General features: G+C 36.9%; 1 protein-coding gene across 1 annotated transcript; it reads right to left on the bottom strand.

The window, feature by feature from the left end:
- Positions 1 to 886: 886 nt before the first annotated feature.
- On the bottom strand, positions 887 to 20,165 carry LOC134789858 (5'-nucleotidase domain-containing protein 3). The gene is made up of 9 exons (XM_063760530.1): positions 19,787 to 20,165; positions 18,856 to 19,031; positions 18,257 to 18,484; positions 10,668 to 10,802; positions 9,468 to 9,625; positions 8,810 to 8,996; positions 8,342 to 8,482; positions 7,500 to 7,651; positions 887 to 1,799 (listed from the first exon to the last, which is right to left on the bottom strand). The coding sequence occupies exons 1-9, from the start codon at positions 19,938 to 19,940 to the stop codon at positions 1,595 to 1,597; spliced, it is 1,536 nt and encodes a 511-aa protein (XP_063616600.1). The 5' UTR covers positions 19,941 to 20,165; the 3' UTR covers positions 887 to 1,594.
- Between the last annotated feature and the right edge of the window lie 3,777 nt (positions 20,166 to 23,942).

Consider the following 23,942-nt stretch of genomic DNA (forward strand, 5'->3'; position numbering starts at 1 on the left):
CGCACGTGCGACGTGCACGTGCACGCACATTCGACATCGCACGAAAAGTCCTATTTTACGCACTAGTGCGGGAAAATAGGACCTTATGTACTGTAATAGTTATTTACGATACAAGTGCGGAAAAAAGGATATTCGCACGTGTATCCTACAACGTTTTACAGTACATATGGCCCTTTAAAATTTTTGTCATACGCACGAAAAGTGCTATTTTACGCACTAGTGCGGGAAAATAGGACCATATGTACTGTAAAAGTATTTTTCCATACAAATGTCGAAAGTGTTGGAAAGTGACGTTGTATTACAACCACACTCTACAACTACAACCAGGAACTATAGTCAACCTTAATGTGTGAACAACGACTATATTATATTAAAAATACTTCAATTCCATTCCATCCTTATAGTTAAAATGAAGGAACAAAAGGAAATAAATATAAACAACAAGAACTTAATACTAGTCACTAGTAAATACTTCTGACTAGAAAACATTCGTTACATATGTACTTGCGTGTACAATGTAATACACTTAGATAATCGTATCTTCAACAATCTAAAAGGTTATAATTAACTTTTTAAATGCCTTCTATTTCTCCACGTCACAGTGCGTACCCAGTACCGTCTTTACCATAAGGGCACACGGGGCCCGTGCCCAGGGGGCCTCGACGGACATACAGTAACAGTATATTTTTATTACCCATAATAAATAGAAGTTTATAGTAGAAAAATGTTAGTTTAATTCGCTTTCTTTACTTTCCAAAAGGGCCCCAAATTCTTATGTGCCCAAGGGCCCCAGCATAGTTTAAGACGGCCCTGTGCGTACTACAAAATAACTTAAAAGTAACTAAGTTATCGTGTACACTGTCATTATACTCGTATTCATTGAAAAAACAACATTTTCAAAATGGAACAACGGGAGTAAAAATAAAATACTGTCATTGGCATTTAAAGAGTTAGTGATAACGAGAAGATCCACCTACCAAAGCTAATGTATGCGAAATAAACTAGACTAGACCGGAAAAAAATTGATATGTAACAATATTGACAAATACATATTTGACTCGATTTGCTTTTGGTGTATTTTATTCTAAAAAACTAAGCAAAAATGCTGTTAACATTTAGTTGTTCTAAAATGCAATATTTCATCTCGTACAAACTACAAGATAAAGAATAAAAATCTTTGAACTAGCATTAACAAATAGATAAAGTAACAAGTTAAAACAATTTTATTCAAAAACATTAAAAACGAATCGACTCAGTGTATTTATTTACAAATTAGAATAATTATGAATATTTACAGATTCATCATATTTGCACTGATAGTAAGCTAGTTTCTCTTAAATTAAGTAAGTATATAATTTAACGTGTTCAGGTAAAAGGTGAACTTTGATGTTGACAAAAAGTATGGATAAAAATATAATCATAAGTAAATTATTGACAGACGACAAAGTGGCACCTTTTGCCTGAGTACGTCACATATACAGTAGTCGAGCCCAAAAGTAACAAGGTACTACAAAATACTACAACGTTCTACAAATAGAACTAAGGTCCAGCTAATTTCAAGCCCGACTATACCATAAGTTATTAACTTCTTAATCTAAACGAAATAGGATCCATATTCGTGTGGCATAACACCGCGGCGAGGATAAAACGTATGCGTTAACGAGTAGCTGAGCAGATTCCTTATATTAGACGTGTAGATATCCGCGAAACGGAACAACCTCCTCGAGAAGTACGTGGGGTTGTGGTAAGTCCGAAACACACTGCCGAACTGGGCGTTGAACACAGCTTTGATCTCATTCCTGGAACCGTCACAACATTTCCTACAATGCGAGAGCGTGAAAGGCAAATACACATGCGTTATTGATATTAATAGCCAATTGGGAACAGAAAAATAATTTTGAATAAATAAACATGATACTGATGATGACTAATACAGATATAGATAAAGCGTCATATGCTACAGTCACTTGCGTAGCAAAATAAACCTCAAATCAAAAGAGTTGACGTCGACTGTGTATAATAATTCGTTTAAAATTTTGGTACTAGTGTATACTTAGCACAATATATATCATATCATAAGAGTAAGTATATAAATAATATAGATATGTATTTTCGCATAATAGACACAGCTGGTACGTTACGTGCAAATAGCAATACATTTGACGTGCCCCTTCCCCGCAAAAATCGGCAGGCTGTTTTGTACAGAAAATGGCAGACAAGGCGTCTCCAGTCACTAAATGCTCTAAGGACATTATACAATGACATTAGGAGGCAGAAAAATATTAACCAACGAGAAAGATCACTGGCCAAACAATTACAATCTAAATGCATCCACCAGATTTGAAATTACGTGACAGCATTGACAATAGAATACGGTCAACCAATGAGAGCGCTGGGTGATTCAGATATAGTGACGGAAGTAGTGTCACCCAATGTATGGGACGTGCAAATTTTGGTATCGGATGAATTCACTTGGCACAGATGCAGAATACGTAAAGCTAAGCCAATCCAGCCCGTTAGCCAACCGCCACCCCCTGGTGGGTTAGCAGGGGGGCATCCAAAGTTACACGTCGCATATCGGCTTCTATTTACCTACCACCTCGAGTTTGGTATCATTTCCAGATAATTCGGGCATGAGGAATTCATTTTTGAGACCGTTGATGTACAGTTTAATAGAATAAAATAAAAATATTGACGAATAAATCAAAATCGCTGTGCTATTTTTTTATTTAACTATTACTATTATCAGCCGAAACTAGAAATGCTAGAAAGTTGAAATTTGCACACCAGGGGCCTATACCACGAAACTTTACAAGTGTACAATTCGACAATATTGTTAAATTGTAAACAAAAATACGTATCACAATAATTTTACACATGTCACATGTACAAGTCTACAATTTACAAATATTTTGCATTCGAGGACCCGTAACTCAAAACATAGAGCGTATGTCAAGATAACATACATAATTGTGATTGTGACCAATGTAAAATTGTATTTATTACAATTTAGTTTTTTGACAGATATGTAATAATATAGTGACATACGTAGAATGGTATTTATTACAATTTGACAAATATGTAAGTATTAATATTCCTCACTTAGTGTATGTTGAGGGTATTTCATTTAAGTATATCGTTAAAAATACCTTACGAGCTTAAATAGCATATCTTTTTACGTTGTCATTAAAATTGGTTGAAAATGTTTATGCAAGACAAACTTACAATTTTAAATTTAATTTTGGAACACAAGGAAATAATATTCGGGAAGTTTAGTAGTAAATTGATTCACAATGATAAAATTAAGAAATGGAAAGAAATAGCAAGTCAATTAAAAAGTTTAGATATATTGGATAAGGATTGGAAGTATTTAAGAGACACCAAAATTCGAAAAGACGCACAGTGGTAAGTGATTGTATTATGCTCTAGACACACGCCGAGAGAATTGTCAACTTGTATTTACATTTCCACAAATATGTATACCTTCTTCTACAATTTGTTGTAACACAAATCTTTACGTACAATTGTCAATTACAAAATTGTCAAATTTTCCGGAAAATTGCTTGTAAATTGTAATATTTTGTGATACGCGTAATAGACCGGGAGATAGTGACACATTTTACTGGGTCATTTGTACCAGTATGGCGGTTCGTCAGGGGTTTAAGCATGTAATGAAGGAAAGAAAATGCTATGACCATAGCGCTGGTACCGGCGGCCCAATCGCGTGGGCGTTAGTCGAACGTGTCGGATAAAATACGAGTGTCGAACGATTTGTTCCACAAATATCCTCGTATTTTCCGATAGTCCATAAAAAAGAAGTAGGCGGTAGCGTAATGCCATACTTCTCCGGTGTGACTTACAGCCCGCCATACTGAGGCGAACACGTTAATTAAAAAAAAAACAATTCAACCATTTGTGCCAAGCTAATTTTTGCACAGGTGATCATCGTCGAGCAGCCATTCATGGACATCACCATGCCATACTTTTCGGATGGTTCCAAATGCCCGCCATACCGCCGCAAGGGAGTTAATTTTTTTTTATTGCTAAACGATTTGTACCATCTTGAATTTTTTTTTCAACACTTTCTGTGTGATCATAAATAGAAATCTCATAATGCCATACCTGTAGGAGGTGGCAAATATGCACAATATTTTTTTTTAATTGTAAGATTTTATTCGTATTTTTGACGATTTGTACCAGTATGGCACTAATTTTTCCTGAAAGTTTAAGTTTTACCGAATATAAATCCAAAATTTCAAAGACGTAGGTGGCGGCAATCTTGTCTTATAACTATATATTATGTTGAATAATATTGTACGGCTACCACCGCTCGAACGATTTCTCGAATCATAGAGATCTCGGCTCATCTTGCTGTAAACCTCCATTCACCATTAAATTACATCAAATCTACCACTGTGTTGCCAGTAAAATGAAACGTTTTATTAATAGTAAATATATTATCGGCGGAAGAATGCACATAAGTAAATAACTTACTACTAATTAAAAATACAATATTTAAATGCTTATTTTAAATAATCAGTCTTCTAAAAAGCTGTCCCATTAATTAATATTGAATTATAACTATTTTGAGGTAGAAAAGTTCGTATTGAATTGGTAATACTTCAGGTCCTTAGAGAATATAACCAACGGAGTGGTCATTAACAGGCGTTCCCCTCTGTCGAAAAAAGGCGGCCAATGGTCAACGACTTGTCAACCATATCTATGGAATGACGTTTATCTGACATGGCTATGTTGGCGTTACGTATACATTTGATGTGCCCCTCCCCCGCAAAAAACGGCAGACTATTTTGTACCGAAAATTATAGACATGGCGTCTCCGTTGGTTATATCCTCTAAGTTCAGGTCTAAACAACATTTGGTATTCCGTTTTAATACAATAACATTATCGTCTTACGATGTGCGTATATGTTTATACCTTAAAACGCAAATTCGAAAACGACAAGTTCGACTAAGATCGGACACCGGTAAGATCGTATTATTGAAATTTCTGCCTGTTTTCGTAAATTTAAAATGCCATACTGTAACAATTCGTTCCATTTTTTTTAAATTCATATCTTGCTTGAGTGTGACAATCTTCCGCCCCATGGTAACAGTATGGGATATTTTTTTTAGGTAGAATTTTACCCAAACGATCCGGATACAAAGATGCCATACTGTAACAAATGATTTTATGTCTTGTACTTTGAAAACCCGTCGAAATATCAACTTTTTCAAGTATGGTGCCCCTTTTTCCCCCTATTAGAAGTATGGCAAATACAATAATGGTCACATTGCATCATCTAATTTCCAAAAATCCAAATGCCATACTGGTACAAAACGTCAAATTTTTTTTTATTTTTTAAGTCTTGGCTTAAGTCTCACAGTCGTCCGCCCCGTAGTTATAATCCGGAATAATTTTTTTTAGGTATAATTGTATCCAATCAAACAGAATATGATGATGCCATGCTGTAAAAAAATATTTTACGTATTGTATAGTCGTATTTTTGAAACGTGTCGATTAAATAAGTTTTTCAAGTATGGCAGCACTTTTTCCCCCTACTATAAGTATGGCAATTATAATAACGGTCACATTTTATCAAATACTCTCCAAAAATTTAAATGCAATACTGGTACAAATCGTTTAGCAAAAAAAAAAAATTAACTTCCTTGCGGCGGTATGGCGGGCATTTGGAACCGTCCGAAGAGTATGGCATGGTGATGTCCATGAATGGCTGCTCGACGATGATCACCTGTGCAAAAATTAGCTTGGCACAAATGGTTGAATTGTTTTTTTTTAATTAACGTGTTCGCCTCAGTATGGCGGGCTGTAAGTCACACCGGAGAAGTATGGCATTACGCTACCGCCTACTTCTTTTTTATGGACTATCGGAAAATACGAGGATATTTGTGGAACAAATCGTTCGACACTCGTATTTTATCCGACACGTTCGACTAACGCCCACGCGATTGGGCCGCCGGTACCAGCGCTATGGTCATAGCATTTTCTTTCCTTCATTACATGCTTAGACCCCTGACGAACCGCCATACTGGTACAAATGACCCAGTAAAATGTGTCACTATCTCCCGGTCTATAATTGTAGATTTGTCGCGACAATTTACATATTTGTATAAATTTTCCATTTCAATTTTGTCATTTGTAAATTTTGTGATATGCCCATTTGTACTAAATACATATTTGTAACTTGTCACTTGTAAATTGTAATTGTAAGTTTCGTGGTATAGGCCCCAGGTTACATTTATAATGTGTACAAGATATAAGCGATTTTGAAAAATTCAACCCCTAAGGGAGTTAAAAAGGGGATGAAAGTTTGTATGGGGTTCATGTTTTATATAAGCTAGGAATTTCAAACTTCGTTAAAAGGTATACTATTAAAATACAAGAAAACTAATTTCAGCGTTTTTGAAAATTCATCCCCTAAGGTGGCGAAATAGGGGTTGAAAATTTGTATGGATATCAAAATTTTTTTGAGTGTGGGGCTTGAAACTTTTTATATGTACATATTATTAGAATACAAGAAAAGTAATTTCAGCGTTTTTAAAAATTCATCCTCTAACGTGGTTAAAAAGGAGTTGAAAGCTTGAATCCATTATAAACTACTTTGACTCCCCCCCTGCCTACCTGCCAGGGGGTGGCGGATGTCTACCGGGCTCAAATAGCTTAGCTTTATGTATATTACATCTGTGCTAAGTGAATTCATCAGATACCAAAATTTGCACCTTATGACACTACTTCCGTCACTAATACGCTTTTCCGACTTGAAGTGATATGTGTTACAAACTAATTTTTAAGCATTGCGGTAAATATCTATATTTTTACCATGTTGTATGTAGGTACATTTACAAACTCAGGTGGCGAGAAAGCCACTTTCGGTAGAACACAGATAAAAGCCAGCATGGCGTTTTGTTACGTAGGCTAGCATCATGCACGTGGGTTTAATCTTGTAAATTATGGCCGTTATTGAGTCAATGAGTAGATGACGAGTCCTTTCAAACATTACAAGCAAATAAGCAGTTCGCGAACAACAAAGTGATCGTATCAGACTAATTTTCAATTTGGGAGTTATAGTCTGACCAACTGTTTTCGTCACGTCGTAAGAAAATGGCGCGTTCATTGTTTTTAATGTTTACGCCTTTTTGGTGACGGCAATACTTAACCGACTATATTTGAGTTCCGTAGACAGCTAGGAACTCTCTGTCCGTTCGTAGCTCAGCTCAATCATTAATGCTAGAAAGGTGCAATTTGGCTACCATGCCAAAACGTCGAAAACTTGGGTACCTCCTGTACACGTAAACTGGGGAGGATTGTTTCGTTCGTGAGGTCAGTTAAGTCTTTCAAAAAAAAGTGAACTTGAAAAGTGAATATTTTCGGAAATAATCGTTCCGTACGTCGAATGTGACGGGCGGGCAACTACGGTACGGTTTACTTACACTGAGCATGGCCCATCACGCTCTTGGCCGGTTTTCAAAAGTTATCATACCTCAGGAAGTCTCTCTCCGCCATCCACTGTGCAAGAACCTCAACAGCCTCGGGCTCCTTGTAGTCCTGGTGGTCCTCGATGAGCTGCGTGAGCATCTGCAGCCAGTTCGCGTTCTCCTTGAACTGCTGCGTGTTCAGCGTGTTTATCTCGTGCTGGAAAGTAGTTAGCATACATGTTATAAAATATATCTGGATATTACCACGTCTATGAGCCGGCCGCGGAACCGCCGGTATTAGACACCCTTCGGCCAAAACTCTATATAAGCCCGCAACTGTGATTTTTGAAGTATATTTAATTGCACCGGTTGCACCAAACGTTCACTAAATTTTATTGTATGGGAAGTTTCATAGATTTCTGCGGCGTGACGTTGATCACTGATCAGTCTGTTAACTGTGGTTGGTGCAACTGGCCCTTAGTTGCTCTGATGTCTCGTTGCTCGTTGGTGGGAAGCAAGGGGGTAAAGGTTTGTAAAATTTGCGTTGGGGGTTAAGGAAACAAACCAGTTGTGGTCAGAAAAATTTGAAGAAATATAATTTCAAATTTAGCAAGCTTCAGTATGAGGAAACCACACTCATTAAACCAAGACTTTAATTTTCCAGGTGGGTTTAAGGTCAAATGACTTTTATGAAAATGAGTGCCTGTGCTAATTTTTGTCACTTGGTTTCCAATCCAAACCCGGGATATTATTGGGAATGCGTTAAGAGCAAGACGGTGACTCTTTGACATTTGTATGCGACCCGGCAAAACGGTCCAAACTGTATATATCTAAGACCTATGTGTAGCTAATGTTTTACAAATGAATCATTTCTGATTCTGATGAACATGATGGTCAGAGGACTGACCGTGAGCTCGTTGATGATGGCGCCGGTCCGCCAGCCGTGCTCGAGGGTGACGTCGGCGAGGTCGCTGTACGGGTGGTCGCCGAAGTACAGCACCTGGTGCCCGCTCCAGCCCGTTAGGTCTTGTAGCTGCTTCACTGTGCCCTACAATACAAAAAATAATAATATTTGTAGTTTATCGATATGTTATGATTATGACACAATAAGAATTCACATTACACAGATAAACACCTTTACAGAAAGGACCTAAGACGGAGCCCTGTAGCGCTCCCACTTTTACTACCATTCCACTTGAGTGGGACTAATTTAAACCAACTTTATTTGTGTTTCGGTTTGCTATAAGGACATTGGAATTCATGCATTGTTAGACAGCTCAATATGCTAATTTTCGCATTGTGTTTCCATAATCCAGGCAATCGAAAGCTTTAGACAGGTTACAAAATGTTCCAAAAGAATTGTTAGTATTGTTACCTCATAATAAATGATGCCTTTCTCTAATGAAGTGACCTTCTCCCAGATGTGCGTGTTGGCGTTCTTGTCGAACACTCTGATGGGGCGCGACACCTCCGTGAAGAACTTGGGCTTGTTCGCGTTCACGATCACCACGTCGAAGAACTCCCGCCAGTCCAGGCCCACCAGCATTTCCATGCCCGCGTTACTGTGAAAAAGAGAACTTTTGTTCGTGACTTCATTGACAGAAAAGGACAAAAGGCATCAATTCTTTCTTTTCCAGAACCAACTATTCGCATATCTATTCTCATCGTTTGGTTCAAGCGGGAAACGGTAACAGTCTGCCAGACAGATTAAATACTTTTATATTAAGAAAATAATATATTGGTCGCGCATTACAAGCATGAGACTTTCGATGATCAGTGAAAAACCTGTTATGCTATTTTTATATGCACATATATAGCGTTGATTGCGAATTTATCAACTTAAATAGATGTCATAAACAAAAAATAGTAGCCAAGGCTGTCCACATCTATTTAAAGCAATTTTTAATTTCTACAACATATATGCACAACTGTTTCACGAACTTTACTACACGCATTAAATAAATAGTATTGTAGAGTTACACAGAGCAGAGAACCATAGGTAATTTACACATATAATCAATCGATCAACTCACACGAAGTGGTACGGACTGTTTGTAACCAGGAACAACTTCTTATCCGATTGCTGCAACATCTGGAAGTACTTTCTCAGGTCTGGGTTAGGCCTGATATACTCTTCCACGTTCTGTGCCACGATCTTGTGCATAACGGGGTGACAGCTTTGTACAGAATTCTGGAAACAGTAATTACACTTATTTTAGGCGAAGTGAGAGGGCAGAAAGACTAGTAGCAGACGCTTTCACAGTCAAACTTTTTTTCTGTGGATCTTGTGTGTTGTGGAAGGATATCTGCCCCTTGAGCCATCTCGTATTCCCTTGATGTTTAGGAAGGTAGGAGGTTTAGTTAAGACTACGATCTAAATTTGGAAATACGCGTCGGACGCGTCGCTTCGATTGGAAGTATTCGCTCAGCACCATTGCATACAAACATACATACTTCTATGCAGGGGGTTCACTTTTCTCTGTATAACTGTATAAGCCACTTCGTTGTAACCGATCAAGTTGTAAAAATGTAAACGTTGAAGTACCTTCGTTCTATGCAATATAGCCTGAAAGCATATCTGCAATAAAGTATATAAACCCTGATAAGAAACTACAATGACCCATTAAGACACCTGCAGGTGTAATGATTTATGTTACACTATAGACCTGATAGCAACGATACGAGAGAAGTTAACGACTACTGTTTTACGATGCGATTAAAACATCTATACCGTGTCAAAGGTCCTGTTACAACGTCTCTTATATCCACTGCTGCACTTTTATATCATCAACGGCTCTATATTATATATTCCCATTTAGTTATACTTAAATATGAAATAGTGCTGTAATAATGTGTTAAAGTTCAATCAAAACCAAATTTATAGCCTTAACACTTTCGCTGCTAAGGACCTGCTAGTAACCGTGAGGAAGTTGAAACTTAAAATGTTTAGTTTATACTAATACCTCTCCAGTTGCCAGACAGATGCACTTACGGTGTATTAATTGCCAGAATTATTGATTAAATATAGTCTGGCAAACTAATTGTGTCTGTAGAAAAGGCGGCAACGACTGTAAAATAGGCTTGCTTTTAACTCTTTGAACGCCACGTCTATTATAACACGCCATTGTAAACCTTATTGTAATTGATGAAGGTATATAAATACACTGACGTATTTGGCGGTCAAACCAAAGAGTTAAAGAATCAAAACTAATGATATTCGAACAGCCACTCACCTTAACATCTAAGAAGAGGATCTCGGGATGGTAATCAATATGGTTCCTAATGAAATATTCTGCCACATTGCATAGCAGTCCCATTTCTGGCACGGAAAACAAGTCTGCTAGATGCACCATCTTCGCCCTGTTGGTCTGAAAATGTAAACAAATCTCTTTATAGAGGCTGCTTGTATCAAAATGCTCGTGTTTTATTTTTAAAGTTGCAGCTGTCAAAAGACTTGTTTTATCTCATTATATTATTAATTATTTTGAACTAATTACGGTAACTGTGATTACCTACTACCGTCTGATTATGGATAATCGATTATCATTAAGAGGCAAAATTGTAGTTTGGGTATTGGATCCATACTCGTAAAATGTTTAATTTTTCTTTAATTTAAGTACATTTGGCGCCAATGCATGACAGGTGTAACAGCCATTGGAAAAATTAATCAATTTTGTACCGTATTCTCACGCAGCAAATTACAAATTGAAACTATTTTAGTTTTCCAATGGCTGACACTGGTGTTATGAATGATGGTGCAAAATCTAATAGGTACCTTTAAACGAGCTTATTTATACATATATACAGGGTGATTCAGGAGACGTGAGCAGGACTGACACTGCGCATTTCGTAAATTATAAGCAACTGTTTCGTATCAGTATCAGTATTAGTGAGGTTAACGTTAATTTTCTAGTCGTGTTGAAAAAAAAAGCTTTTAATTTTTAAACGACATCCATGGTCACTCTACAATTAGAATACTAAACTACCGATATTCTGTGTCAAATTGAATGTCATCACTGTCATCACGGTCTGGTTACTTTGAAAACTCGTATCTCACACAAGTGTGACAGTTTATATTCTTCGTAATCAAAATGCTGTCATCGCGGTTAAAGAGGTTTTATGTTTATTAATTAGGTCTTGCAGGGTGACCATGATTGAAGAGAATTAAATTTACCCTTATCAAAAAGTTAAAAAATAGGAAAAAATGTGGTTGTTTCATCTAAATACGATGGTGATCGATCAATTATCAGTTACTGAGTGTGCAGGATTAGTCCTGCTCACGTCTCATGAATCACCCTGTATATTTCGGGGATCTCGGAAACGGCTCTAATAGTAGGAGATCCCACATATATGGTCGACCTTCACCAATCTGTCTGACGGATGAAACTATGAAAATACTAGCTGTTGCCCGCGACTTCGTCCACGTGAAATCTTATCTTCAACATTTTACATCTTTAGTACCTATAATTTTCATATCCAAGCAATGTTGAAATTAAGTACTTTTCTTTCTTAGCAAGTTGTATGAAGTTTTAAGTCTAGTGGATTTTGATGTTGGTTGCTGAAATTACTTTTCTTGTATTCTCATAATAGGTACCTATGCCCTTATACAAAGATTCAAGTTCCGCACAAACATACAAACTTTCAACCCCTTTCTCACCACCTTGGGGGATGATTTTCAAAAATGCTTGAATTAGTTTTCATGTTTTTAATACCTTTTTTTTGCAAAAAGTTCAAGTTCCTTGCTTAAAATTAAATTTACACCCCAAGACGAACTTTCATCCCCTTATTAACCCCCTTAGGGGTTGAATTTCCAAAAACGTTGCAATTACTTTTTTTGTAATCGGCTATTATGTCTTTCTAAGAAGTTTCAAAGCATTTGTAATGGATTCAAACTTTGAACCCCATTTTAACCCTGTTAGGGGATGAATTTTACAAATCGCTGAAATCACTTTTATTGTCTTCTAATAATATCCCCAAATACAAAGATTCAAATCCCGCGCTCGAAAAAATGTTTGATATCCATACAAACTTTCAACCCCGTTTTCACCACCATAGGGGATGAATTTTCAAAAACGCTAAAATTATTTTTCTTGTATTTTAATTAAATACCTTTTTACAAAGTTTCAAGTTCCTAGCTTAAATAAAATTTGCACCCGCAGACGAACTTTCATCCCCTTTTTAACCCCGTTAGGGGTTGAAATTCCAAAAACGTTGCAATTACTTTTTTTTGTAATCGGCTATTATGCCTTTCTAAGATGTTTCAAAACCATTTGTAATGGATTCAAACTGTCAACCCCTTTTTAGCCCTGTTAGGGGATGAATTTTACAAAACGCTTAAATTACTTTTCCTGTCTTCTGATAATATCCCTAAATACAAAGATTCAAGTCCACCACTCGAAATTTTTTTGATATCCATACAAACTTTCAACCCCTTTTTCACCATCTTAGGGGATGAATTTTCAAAAACGCTAAAATAAGTTTTCTTGTATTTTAATAATATATCTTTCTACGAATTTTCGAATTCCTAGCTCAAAAGAAAACTTTAACCCCATACAAACTTTCATCCCCTTTTTAATCCTGTTAGGGGATGAATATTACAAAACGCTGACATAACTTTTTTGTCTTCTAATAATATCCCCAAATACAAAGATTCAAGTCCCGCGCTCGAAAAAATGTTTGATATCCATACAAACTTTCAACCCCTTTTTCACCACCTTGGGGGATGAATTTTCTAAAACGCTAAAATCAGTTTTCTTGTATTTTAATTTGATACTTTTTTACAAAGGTTCAAGTTCCTAGCTTAAAATAAAATTTGCACCCTAAGACGAACTTTCATCCCCTTTTTAACCCCCTTAGGGGTTGAATTTCCAAAAATGTTGCAATCACTTATTTTTTTTGTAATCGGCTATTATGCCTTTCTAAGAAGTTTCAAAGCATTTGTAATGGATTAAAATTTTCAACCCCATTTTAACCCTGTTAGTGGATGATAATTACAAAACGCTGAAATTACTTTTCCTGTCTTCTAATAATATCCCTAAATACAAAGATTCAAGTCCACCACTCAAAATAAATTTTGATTTTCATACAAACTTTCAACCCCTTTTTCACCACCTTAGGGGATGAATTTTCAAAAACGCTGAAATTAGTTTTCTTGTATTTTAATAATATATCTTTTTACGAAGTTTCAAATTCCTAGCTTAAAAAAAAACTTTAACCCCATACAAACTTTCATCCCCTTTTTAAGCCCCTTAGGGGTTGAATTTCTCAAAATCGCTTCTTATCTCTTGTACACTTTATAAATGCAATCTAGTGTGCAAATTTCAACTTTCTGGCTTTTGTAGTTTCGGCTCTGCGTTGATGAATCAGTCAGTCTGTCAGTCAGTCAGTCAGGACACTTGCATTTATATATATAGATGAAAGAAAATATGTTCCAGAACATAAATAAATAGGGTTGCCTAAAGAAATATGGTCAAGGCTATTTTTAATTAAATTAAAAAAAAAATTTTTTTCGTCAAATTTCACCGATTTGTCTGACGAACGAAATAACTTTCAATGGAAAGTACTTGTAAAACATGAATCAACTACGTTGCCTATCTTTTTCCGGTCACTATTATGTGGTTGCCGTGTTTAAAGAGCTGATTTTATATCGATAATTTCACTCATCTGTCTGACGCTTGAATTATACATCAAAATGATGGTAATTTTATTGCAAATGGTTGAGGTCGAGAAAAAAAAAGGTTTTTCCTTCTAACTTTTGAACCATCGGTCCAAAAAATATGAAAAAAATCAGGAAAATAGTGCCTAAAAAACTCATTCAAGTAAAATTAAAACAAACTTGATCAGTTAAGCCGTTTATGAGTTATCGCTAAAAGTCTTCCTTTCTTATTTTATAAAAGCCTGGCAACCCTTATTTGTGACCGGATTTTCGCAGGCAATACTATACCATTGTATTTGCAATAATATTACCATCATTTTGATGTATAATTCAAGCGTCAGACAGATGAGTGCAATTTTATCGACATAAAATCACCTCTTTAAACACGGCAACCACATAATAGTGACCGGAAAAAGATAGGCAACCTAGTTTATTTATGTTGTACAAGTTGTATACTTTCCATTGAAACTTATTTCGTTCGTCAGACAAATCGGTGAAATTTGACGAAAAACAATTTTTTTCAAAAATTTATTAAAAATAGCCTTGACCATATTTCTTTAGGCAACCCTATTTATTTATGTTCTGGAACATATTTTCTTTCATATTTTCATAGTTTCATCCGTCAGACAGATTGGTGAAGGTCGACCATATGTGGGATCTCCTACTATAACGATTTCGATTAAATTTGCTAGTGCAGGGGTTTTCGGGGACGATAAATCGATCTAGCTAGGTCTTATCTCTGGGAAAACGCGCATTTTTGAGTTTTATATGTTTTCCGAGCAAAGCTCGGTCTCCCAAATATTATTAAGATGAAACTACAATGTTATCTTCTAATCGTTTAGTATACATACATCGGTTGTAGAATGTCATGTAATCAGTGCCTGTTAGATTAGACTATCTATGTATTACGAGTATGGAGTATGTTATCTAAGCCGTAGCAGTTTTATAGAAAGATTGTCCAGCATGGAAGCAATAGCAGTTATTTACAATCATACATCAGTGTCATGTCATGTCACATACGGCAAGGGGCTCAATTTGACTTGATTTTATAATATCAAGTGATATAGCGATCATATGTAATTTTTTATGAATTTTGCTGCTTGAAATGCATCAATTTGGTGAAATTTGATCTACCCGGAATAATTCATTTAATCTTAATCTAGGTAATTTAATTTAGACTTATAATTCAGAATTATAATGAACTTCAATCCTCCATGAACAGAAAAAAAAAATGTATAAAAGCAAATTTATCCCTGTCGGGGATCTCTTCCAGCTCTTACAGTAATATACAGAACATGGGAGCTATTATTTGATTTCTGCTATTCACACTAAGTTATAGAAAGTTGAATACTTATTTAAGCCTTATTATTAACCGGGCAACTAAAATATTAAACAGGAACTTTCACTGGGCATATAATAATATAATTTAGCTGTGCATTAATTTTTTAGCACAAATAAATTTATATTAGCCTCAAATGTAAGCATCATATTATTAAAAAACTGGCAGCAAAATCAAGCCACCCAAGGTTTATAGGTTTATAGGTTTTCGCGGGCTTGGTTTCCGCAACTCGACGTCATAATATCGCGCCTATTTTGCGTATTGGGTTGGCGGCACTATTCCTGCCAACCCAACTCTACCAAGAAGCCCAGCAGACCCTTGACGTTGCCGACGACTTCTGGGAGAGACCCCGGTGAGCCGAGGTGTTGTGCCCGGTATTTTGCCACCCCTGGGCATTCGAGAATGACGTGGGCGGCTGTCTCCTCTGCCTCCATGCACGCTCTGCAGAGGGGGCTATCTGTAACACGTAGGGTTAGTAGGTGCTTGTTAAATGAGGCGTGTCCAGTTATTGCCCCGGCTATAAGCCGGAGCTGTGGTCTCTTCAGCTGTCGAAGTCTCCGCGACAGATTGGGATTGAGTGTCGGGAGGGCTTCCTTTGCCTGCCTGCAGGTGCCTAGGTTAGACCAGTATTGTTGGTGTTTTACCTTGGTGTTGTGTCGCAGCGTGTTCCGGAGCCAGGCATATGGCAGAGGTAGGATTGGCTCAGGTCCTGCCACCTTCAGTTCCGAGCCACCTCTCGCCAGGATGTCGGCTGCATCGTTACCTCGTGAGTTGCTGTGTCCTTTGATCCACTGCAGAGTTACGCCATTGGTGGTACATACCTCTGACAGAGCTTTGTGACATTCGTAAATTAGCCCTGAAGTGAGAGTATAACTTTGTAGAGCTTGTATAACTTTGTAAGCCACCCAAAAAATTATAGGGAACTTGAATTGATAGGTTGGCGTCTAAAATAATAAGTTGGCAACTAATATTGTAAAGCGATCATAAAATTTGGTTGTTTTGTTTATACATGTACATATACAGAATACCTAAGATACCTATATACATAAGCTTTAAATACTCCATGTTTAAATAATTTAAATTTAAACATATGCATACCTAGTACTTTAAATTGTCGAATTTCCTAATCCACAAAATACCACAAATTTATTTACCAATACTATACTTGCAATACTTATAGTCGAAATTCCTAATCATGAAACACCTAATGGCCATTATACCAATAGGTCTTTAAATTATAATTACTAATTTTAATAGTTATCACGGTGTTCTGTAAGAGTCAAATGATATAGGTTGACCGTGTAGAGACCAGACAAAATATTTTAAAAGAACTTAATTTTTTAATTAATAGATAGCCGTTTTCTTTTTAAAATGTGCTTCATAAATGGTCTCCAATATAAAAATTCAGTTGCCAAATAAATATTTGGTACCTGCCTAAAAATAAATAAAAGCTGTAACAGCATTAAAATGTTGTCTCATATTGATATATTTCAAGGCTTTGTTTTTGTTGCCAATCTATGAATTTTAAACTAATTAAATTCAATTAATTAGTTGACCGGTTAAATACGTGCCCTTATTTAACATACGGCAAATGTCGAATTAATATGGCTATTTCACAAGCCATCAAAAAACAATGCAGAATAGCACCCAAGGGGTGTGCACAAATGAATGATTGCTTACAAGTGCCATTGATTGCTCCACTATGTCTATGAACATTCACATGTTGAATGCTATTCTCTATCTATCTATCTTTTGGTCAGTATTACGCACGTCGCATGTTGTTTATGAATTTATTAATAGAATCACATGCATTAATCATAATATGGTATGGATACTATGGATATGCTACTCATATTCTCTTGTTATGTACCTATTCACTATTCACTCTTGTTTACCATAATAGGGTACCGTAATTTATTAAAGCATTAACTAATCGTGCTAACACTAGCAGTCGATAAAAATACTTACAAGCACTAACAGACGGGCGTACCGGTATGCGCTTTCGCATTCTTTTCAGTTTTATTTATACCTAAGCCCTTAACGGACGCACGGCGAACCACCTTTAACTCTGAACAGTAGGGCTACCGCCAATACCGAAAATCGTCAATTGCGGGCATTTTTCTCTGTCACTCTAATTACGCCTTCATTGGAGTAAAAGAATAAGATCCCCGCAATTTGCGAATTTCGGTTTTCGCGGTAGCCCCTCAGGCCTCTAATCGTACCAAGGCCCGGTACGCCCGTCTGTTAGGGCTTAATTTAAGTTTGGTATTAACTCCTTTCTTACAAAGCATGTAGTTGATTGACTACCTAAGAATTGTAATTTGCAGTGCCCTACAGGTTTCCGAGCTGTTCAATATTCAAATGTACCACCTTATGCACCTATGAAAGCAATAAATGACTGGCTGACTGATACTTTATGTATCTTAAAGGGAATGTATTTCCTTCAATTATTTTGAACATAATTTTAAAGTTATAAGGTTCAATTTTGCGTAATTTCTGACACCCTGATGCCCGTTAAAGGTGTCAGCGGCAGATTTTTTTTTTCAAAGTTTACTTTTAATAGTTTTTATTAACATAACTTCACACTGATGTTTTTTTTCTAAATAATAATATAAATTACTATTTTCAAGTAGAAAACGGGCATTTTTATTGTTTGAAAATAAAGACCCCCTAATTTGGTGGTGTCCAGAATACTGTACACAATTTTATACCCTCTTTTTGTATTTTTTTTTCTTAACCAGAATCATTGATACTGTTGAGTGCCGATGAGGTTTGAACTCAAAACCTTCCATGATTTTTGCCAAATTAAGGGTAAAAAATCAACTTACCTTGTGAGCCCTCATGTCACCTTCCACATAAGCTATAGGAATGATCCTATTCTTGTATATCTTGAGAACCTCTTCTGTAGACACAGGTGTCAGCCCTCGGTAAACCGCTCCAAATTGTATTTGGAGGAATGAATCCAACTTCAGTAGCAGGCCTTTCTCAATATCATAATGAAGACCTCTTACAGCAAAATTTGGTTTATACTCTAGTGTTAAAATTTCTGCTGGATACTGAAAAAAAAATGAATTTTTATATTCTTTCTGCCTTCATCAGATGTGGAGCTGCCAAAGTGCTCAAAAATATCTCATTATGCACTTTAACATCTTTGTAATAAATGTTCTGATATTTGTACACACCTTGGCCACTCTGATGAATCTGATGGGGACTTTAAGAGCAATTTTAGCTTATACATACATATGTTTCAAAAAGCACCTTTAATTTTAGGAACCTTCTGTTATTCAATAAAAGACTACAGTAAACCAAACATTTTGCACCACAATACCTACTATGACACAAAAACAACATTTTAGAACTTTGTACCTGTATGCACCAATATCTTAATATTAGCTTAAAAGGTTAAGCTCTGTTTAATATCTCTAACCTTATATTTTTCCAGCAATAAATCTCTACCGAGATTGTAGAGTAAATGCTCCAAGGTAGGTTTGTAATGTGCCAGTGTGTAGTCATAGTCAAATCCATAAACCTGCACTTCGGACAGATCTAGTTCATTGCAGGCGAACACACCCCGCGGATTAACATCTTGAGGGAGCTTCTTGGCTATAACATGAAGCATTTCTTACTAACAAAATAGCTATTCTTAACTTATCACGTTTTTTTGGTTATCATTAATGCAACGGAGACAAATCATGTGTAAATAAATTCAGTTTAGATAGCATATGTTAAGATAGTCAATATATTTCCTATTTTGTGTTATTTATTTTTCCTTTAGTGTTTTGTTCACTCTATTTATACGTCTACATGGAAAAAGTGACACTAAAATAAATTTGTTCTACAATTTACTTTTCACATCACCTATTCGGAAAAGGGCTTTTTCTTCCCTGCTAAGAGGGATCAAAGTGGCACTTTTCTTCCCTGCTAGGAGGGATCAAAGTAACACTTTTCTGTTCTAGCACACTATTTTTACTATTTTTTTCACACTATTTTTTTAGCTTAAATAATTTATTTAAGCATCAGATTGTGTCTAGATTTTTTTATTTTCCTCATAGTTGATGTGAAAAGCAGTATGTGTCACACGGTATCAAAATTATTTCGTCTTGGGCGTTAACACTGGAATCCCTCATTACGCTCAGGATTCTACTTTAGAATCCATCGCTTCATTCAGGATTCAATGTTCGCCCTTGACGGAAATATATCATTTTGATCCCTTGTAACACAAACTACTATTTTCAGTCTACAAAATATAATCAAAACAAAAGAGTTCTGAATCGTCTTGTCACGGACTAATAAACACGTGTCGAATATGCTATGACAATCAAAAGTTTAAATTTGGAATTCTATAATAAGATACTCACATCGGCATTTCAATTTCGTGCGACAATATGCTTCCTTCAGTAATTCGCGCGTTGAAAATTGTCGAGTACACCTAACGTCGCCATTCTTTGCAACAGTGTGAGATAACTTGAAGTTTATTCTTTTAATTACACCGAATATAGAAAGGAAACTCATGTTTGCTAATAATGTTTATCTAAAACACCGACTACATTCAGAAAACAATGTCACTTCATTGTTGTTCCTATTAAAATAACCGGACTGTATGTAAATGAGTTTTAATTAGTTGCACTTAACACATAATCTCAGATAATTATTACTTCTTATTCTATAAAAACATAAATGAAAATCGTTGCATAATTTAAGTCGAATTTAGAAACGTGTCTACTTGTCTAGGACGCAACGCGACGAACACTACTTACTACCCTACCCGGCCTACCCGCTCCGCTCAATGAAATAAAGACATGAAGTTATAAGATGGAGTGAACTGTCACTTTTTTTGCCATACTAAATTTAACCTTATCACCGAGTCAGATAGACGTTCTTACCAGACTAGAGAAAACGGTCCACTTGAGATAGCAAAGGTGGGTCGCGGTGTCTCACTCGCACATGTTGCCAATGTTAAAAATATACCATTGTGGTAGTATTTATATCAATATACTACTGAAATGAAATACCTTCTTATATTATTTAAGTGCTATATTTAGAGTAAGGTTCTGTCTTTTAAGAAATTTGTAAATAATTATGATGTCAATATTATTAACTGATTTAACCAAGCATGTGCACAACAAAAAAAAACATTAATTTTGATATGGTAGACATTGTAGTAACTTTGAATATTAAATGGTATCCCTAACGTGTGATGACATGTTATCAAAACACTTGAATGAAAAATTTCTTAAAAATGGTGAATAAATGTTGCGTTAAAGGTTGTAGGAGTGAAAGAATTTCTAATTGTGGAATAGTGTTTCACAAGGAAGCCACAATTATTACATTTTGCGATAAAAATACAAGTCAACATTGTCAAACTCATTAGGGTGACCATGATGTCGGCACGATGAGAATCAGTGTTACACAATTCTTATTACGTACTTAAAAGTAAGTTTATATGAATAGGTATGTATTTATTTCGGCATGTTTAAATTGGTGAAATGAGAGCTAATACAGGATAAATAATTGCCAAAATTGAAATCCAAAGTCCTTAAACATTACAGACACATTTATACATTGTTATAATAATAAAAAACACATTGATAATAAAAGAAAAATAGAACTTTATGGTAATTTACTGACTTTTGGGACGATACCAGAAACGTTACTGGGAATTTACCCTCTTTGGAAAATGTACTGGGAACGGCACATCACTAGTTTTTTTACATTTCACGACTCTTCTCTTTTCGCACAGATGGCCTACCACCGTGAACACCGCAAATTGCGGGCATCTTTCTCTTTTACTCCTATAAAGGAGTAATTACAGAGACAGAGAAAGATGCTCGTCAAACGATGCAAACTTCGCTGTCTATGCTCCAGTGACAAGCGTCGTCCTAGTTAAAAACTATGGCAAACGGGCGTAGCGGTCTCACGCGACCCTGTGGCAGTGGCGGATTTGCCCTAAGGCCGAGTAGGCCCGGGCCTAGGGTGGCCAGATATTTTAAGCGGCAGTCTATATGATGGGTGCTGAGAAAGGGGCGGCTAGTGCTTGCTATGAAGGGCCTGGGACCTAACGTGGCAAAGACTGTAAAAAGCTCTCAGGACAGTGGGGGTGTCCTGAGAGCCTACCCCGAGCCGCTTTCGACGTGTTGCCTCTTTGTAGCGCTTTCGTACGTAAGTGTGACAGAGGGGCGACACGTCGAACGCGGTTCGCGGTAGACCCTCTGGTTCTGTCAGCATATTTGTCTCTCTATCTCTCTCACTCATACCTGTATTCTTGACAGACGTTACGGCGGACCACCTTCCTGAGGATCGACCATGTTCGTGGTCCAGCATCTACGCCTATTAATGACAGTTTTTAGAACAACTAAATTAAGTACCTAAGGTTGTGTGAAGCGTTGTACAGAAGAGAAAAAAAAACTATATCCATCCCTTTTTAGGCCATAATACTAGTACAGCGAAAAGACAGTATGATTTTTTATAACTAATATAACTATGCACGAATAAGAAAAAATCCTGGCCAAACTATTTATTCAATGTTATCCTAATATCCCACATACATATGACTTATGGTCACCCTAATTAGAAAGAGATGCAACGGCCCACCTTGACTTCTCATGTGGACACACTTTTTGGCTAATGTACACTGTCCGGTTTACTCTCTAGGTCCGTGAATAAAGATGAACGACTTGAACGAGTGACTCGAGTGAGGATAATAGCCGGTTTAGACTCTCGGCTCGCGGCTCGTCTCGCGGCGCGTCTCGTGGCTCGCCTCGAGTGGCCTTGAGCGCATGATCCCGTCGAGCTAATGATTACACTCTCGCCTCGTGGCTCGGCTCGAGGCTCGTCTCATGGCGCGTAAGCTCGTCGAGCTAATATATTTTAAACACTAACGGCACGGCATAAGGTTTATAATCGAATGACAAGTCGAACGCGAGTGTGAACGCAAGCGCGCGTCCCGCGCGAGCCCCTTTGACTCGTGCCCAAAAAACCGCTCCTCCACGCGAGCCAGGCGAGCGCGAGCCGAGCCGCGAGACGAGTCACGAGCCTACCGTTCACACTCGCGTCTCGTGGCGCGGCTCGCGGCTCGTCTCGTGGCTCGCGCGAGAGTCTAAACCGAGTATAAGCGATGGGCGAGTCGAGTTGTCTGATTTGAATAACTCGAATCACCGTACAGACGAGTCAACTCATAGTCAACTAGAATCGAATTTCTATGCAACTCGAATCAACTTGATAATAGCGAAGTACTCGAAGTTTTTGGATATATCGAATAAGTTTCTATTATAAAAATTTGCCGTCAGTAGGTATTTGTGGTATTCAATCAACTGACTCGGCAGTCTCGGCACTCAGTAAATGACGAATTTAAGAACGCGAGTCGCCGAAGTGAATTAATTCGACGCTAAATTAATTTTGTATTAAGCACAAACATTTGCAAACGATAGAGTCTGTGCGGAAAGAGAAGAATCGTAGAATGTATGGGGCCCAATACATTCCACGACTCTTCTCTTTCCGAACAAACTCTATCGTTTGAAATAAATGAAAACAGGAAAAATTCGAACTCGCGACTCTGGATAGGTGGATAGCTAGCCCATCGCTCTGCCAACTGAGCTACATACGTGACTTAGCATTTTGTTTTGTTGTAAAACCGTAAAAAGCTGCTTGACAAGAAACGGAGAACAAGGCGCGTTCGCGGCTTCGCGTCGTGATTTGCGCACGAGTGTGTGTTGCGGATGCAGATTTTTTGACATCCGCGGATGCGGATGCGGATATTTAAAGGCTCACATCCGCGGATGCGGATGTCAAGATTAGGTACCTATTTAGAAAACGTCAAATATTACATTTTTAGTATTTTTTTATTAAAAAAGAAACGAAACGTTTAATATTTGAGCAAGAATATAGGTGCATTATCTAAATATATAAACGTGAAAGACCTGACTGACTGACTGACTGACTGACTTAAATCAACGCGCAGCCCAAACCGCTGGGACTAGAAAGTCCAAATTTGGCAACTAGATTCCTTATAAGGTCTAGGGGTGCACTAAGAAATGATTTTTAAAAATTCATCCCCTAAAGGAGTGAAATGGGGGTCCAAAGTTTGTATGGGGAAACAAGATTAGTTAGACTATTTTATTCCAAATTTTACAGGAGTATTCCTAAAGATAAATAAGTAAATACGTGTTTCAGGTTTTTTGAAAATTGAACCCCTAAGAGGGGGAAAAGTCCCCAATAGGGTTGATATCTCAAAATATCAATATGGGTATCGTTTTCATAGTATTTTGAGACGCTAATAACAAAAATGGCATCAAAATCTATCTAAATATATAAACGTGAAAGACCTGACTGACTGACTGACTGACTGACTGACTGACTTAAATCAACGCACAGCCCAAACCGCTGGGACTAGAAAGTCCAAATTTGGCAACTAGATTCCTTATAAGGTCTAGGGGTGCACTAAGAAAGGATTTTTCAAAATTCATCCCCTAAAGGAGTGAAATGGGGGTCCAAAGTTTGTATGGGGAAACAAGATTA

This window comes from Cydia splendana, chromosome 4, assembly GCF_910591565.1.
Source record: "Cydia splendana chromosome 4, ilCydSple1.2, whole genome shotgun sequence".
NCBI lineage: Eukaryota > Metazoa > Arthropoda > Insecta > Lepidoptera > Tortricidae > Cydia > Cydia splendana.

Excerpts from the sequence above, each read along its gene's own strand:
- LOC134789858 (XM_063760530.1), bottom strand. The coding sequence starts at position 19,940 with ATGAGTTTCCTTTCTATATTCGGTGTAATTAAAAGAATAAACTTCAAG. Across the intron at positions 18,485-18,855 it reads TATTGCTGGAAAAATATAAG|TATCCAGCAGAAATTTTAAC; the intron begins GTTAGAGATATT and ends TTTTTTTTTCAG. Across the intron at positions 7,652-8,341 it reads CCATCATCAACGAGCTCACG|CACGAGATAAACACGCTGAA; the intron begins GTCAGTCCTCTG and ends ACTACTTTCCAG.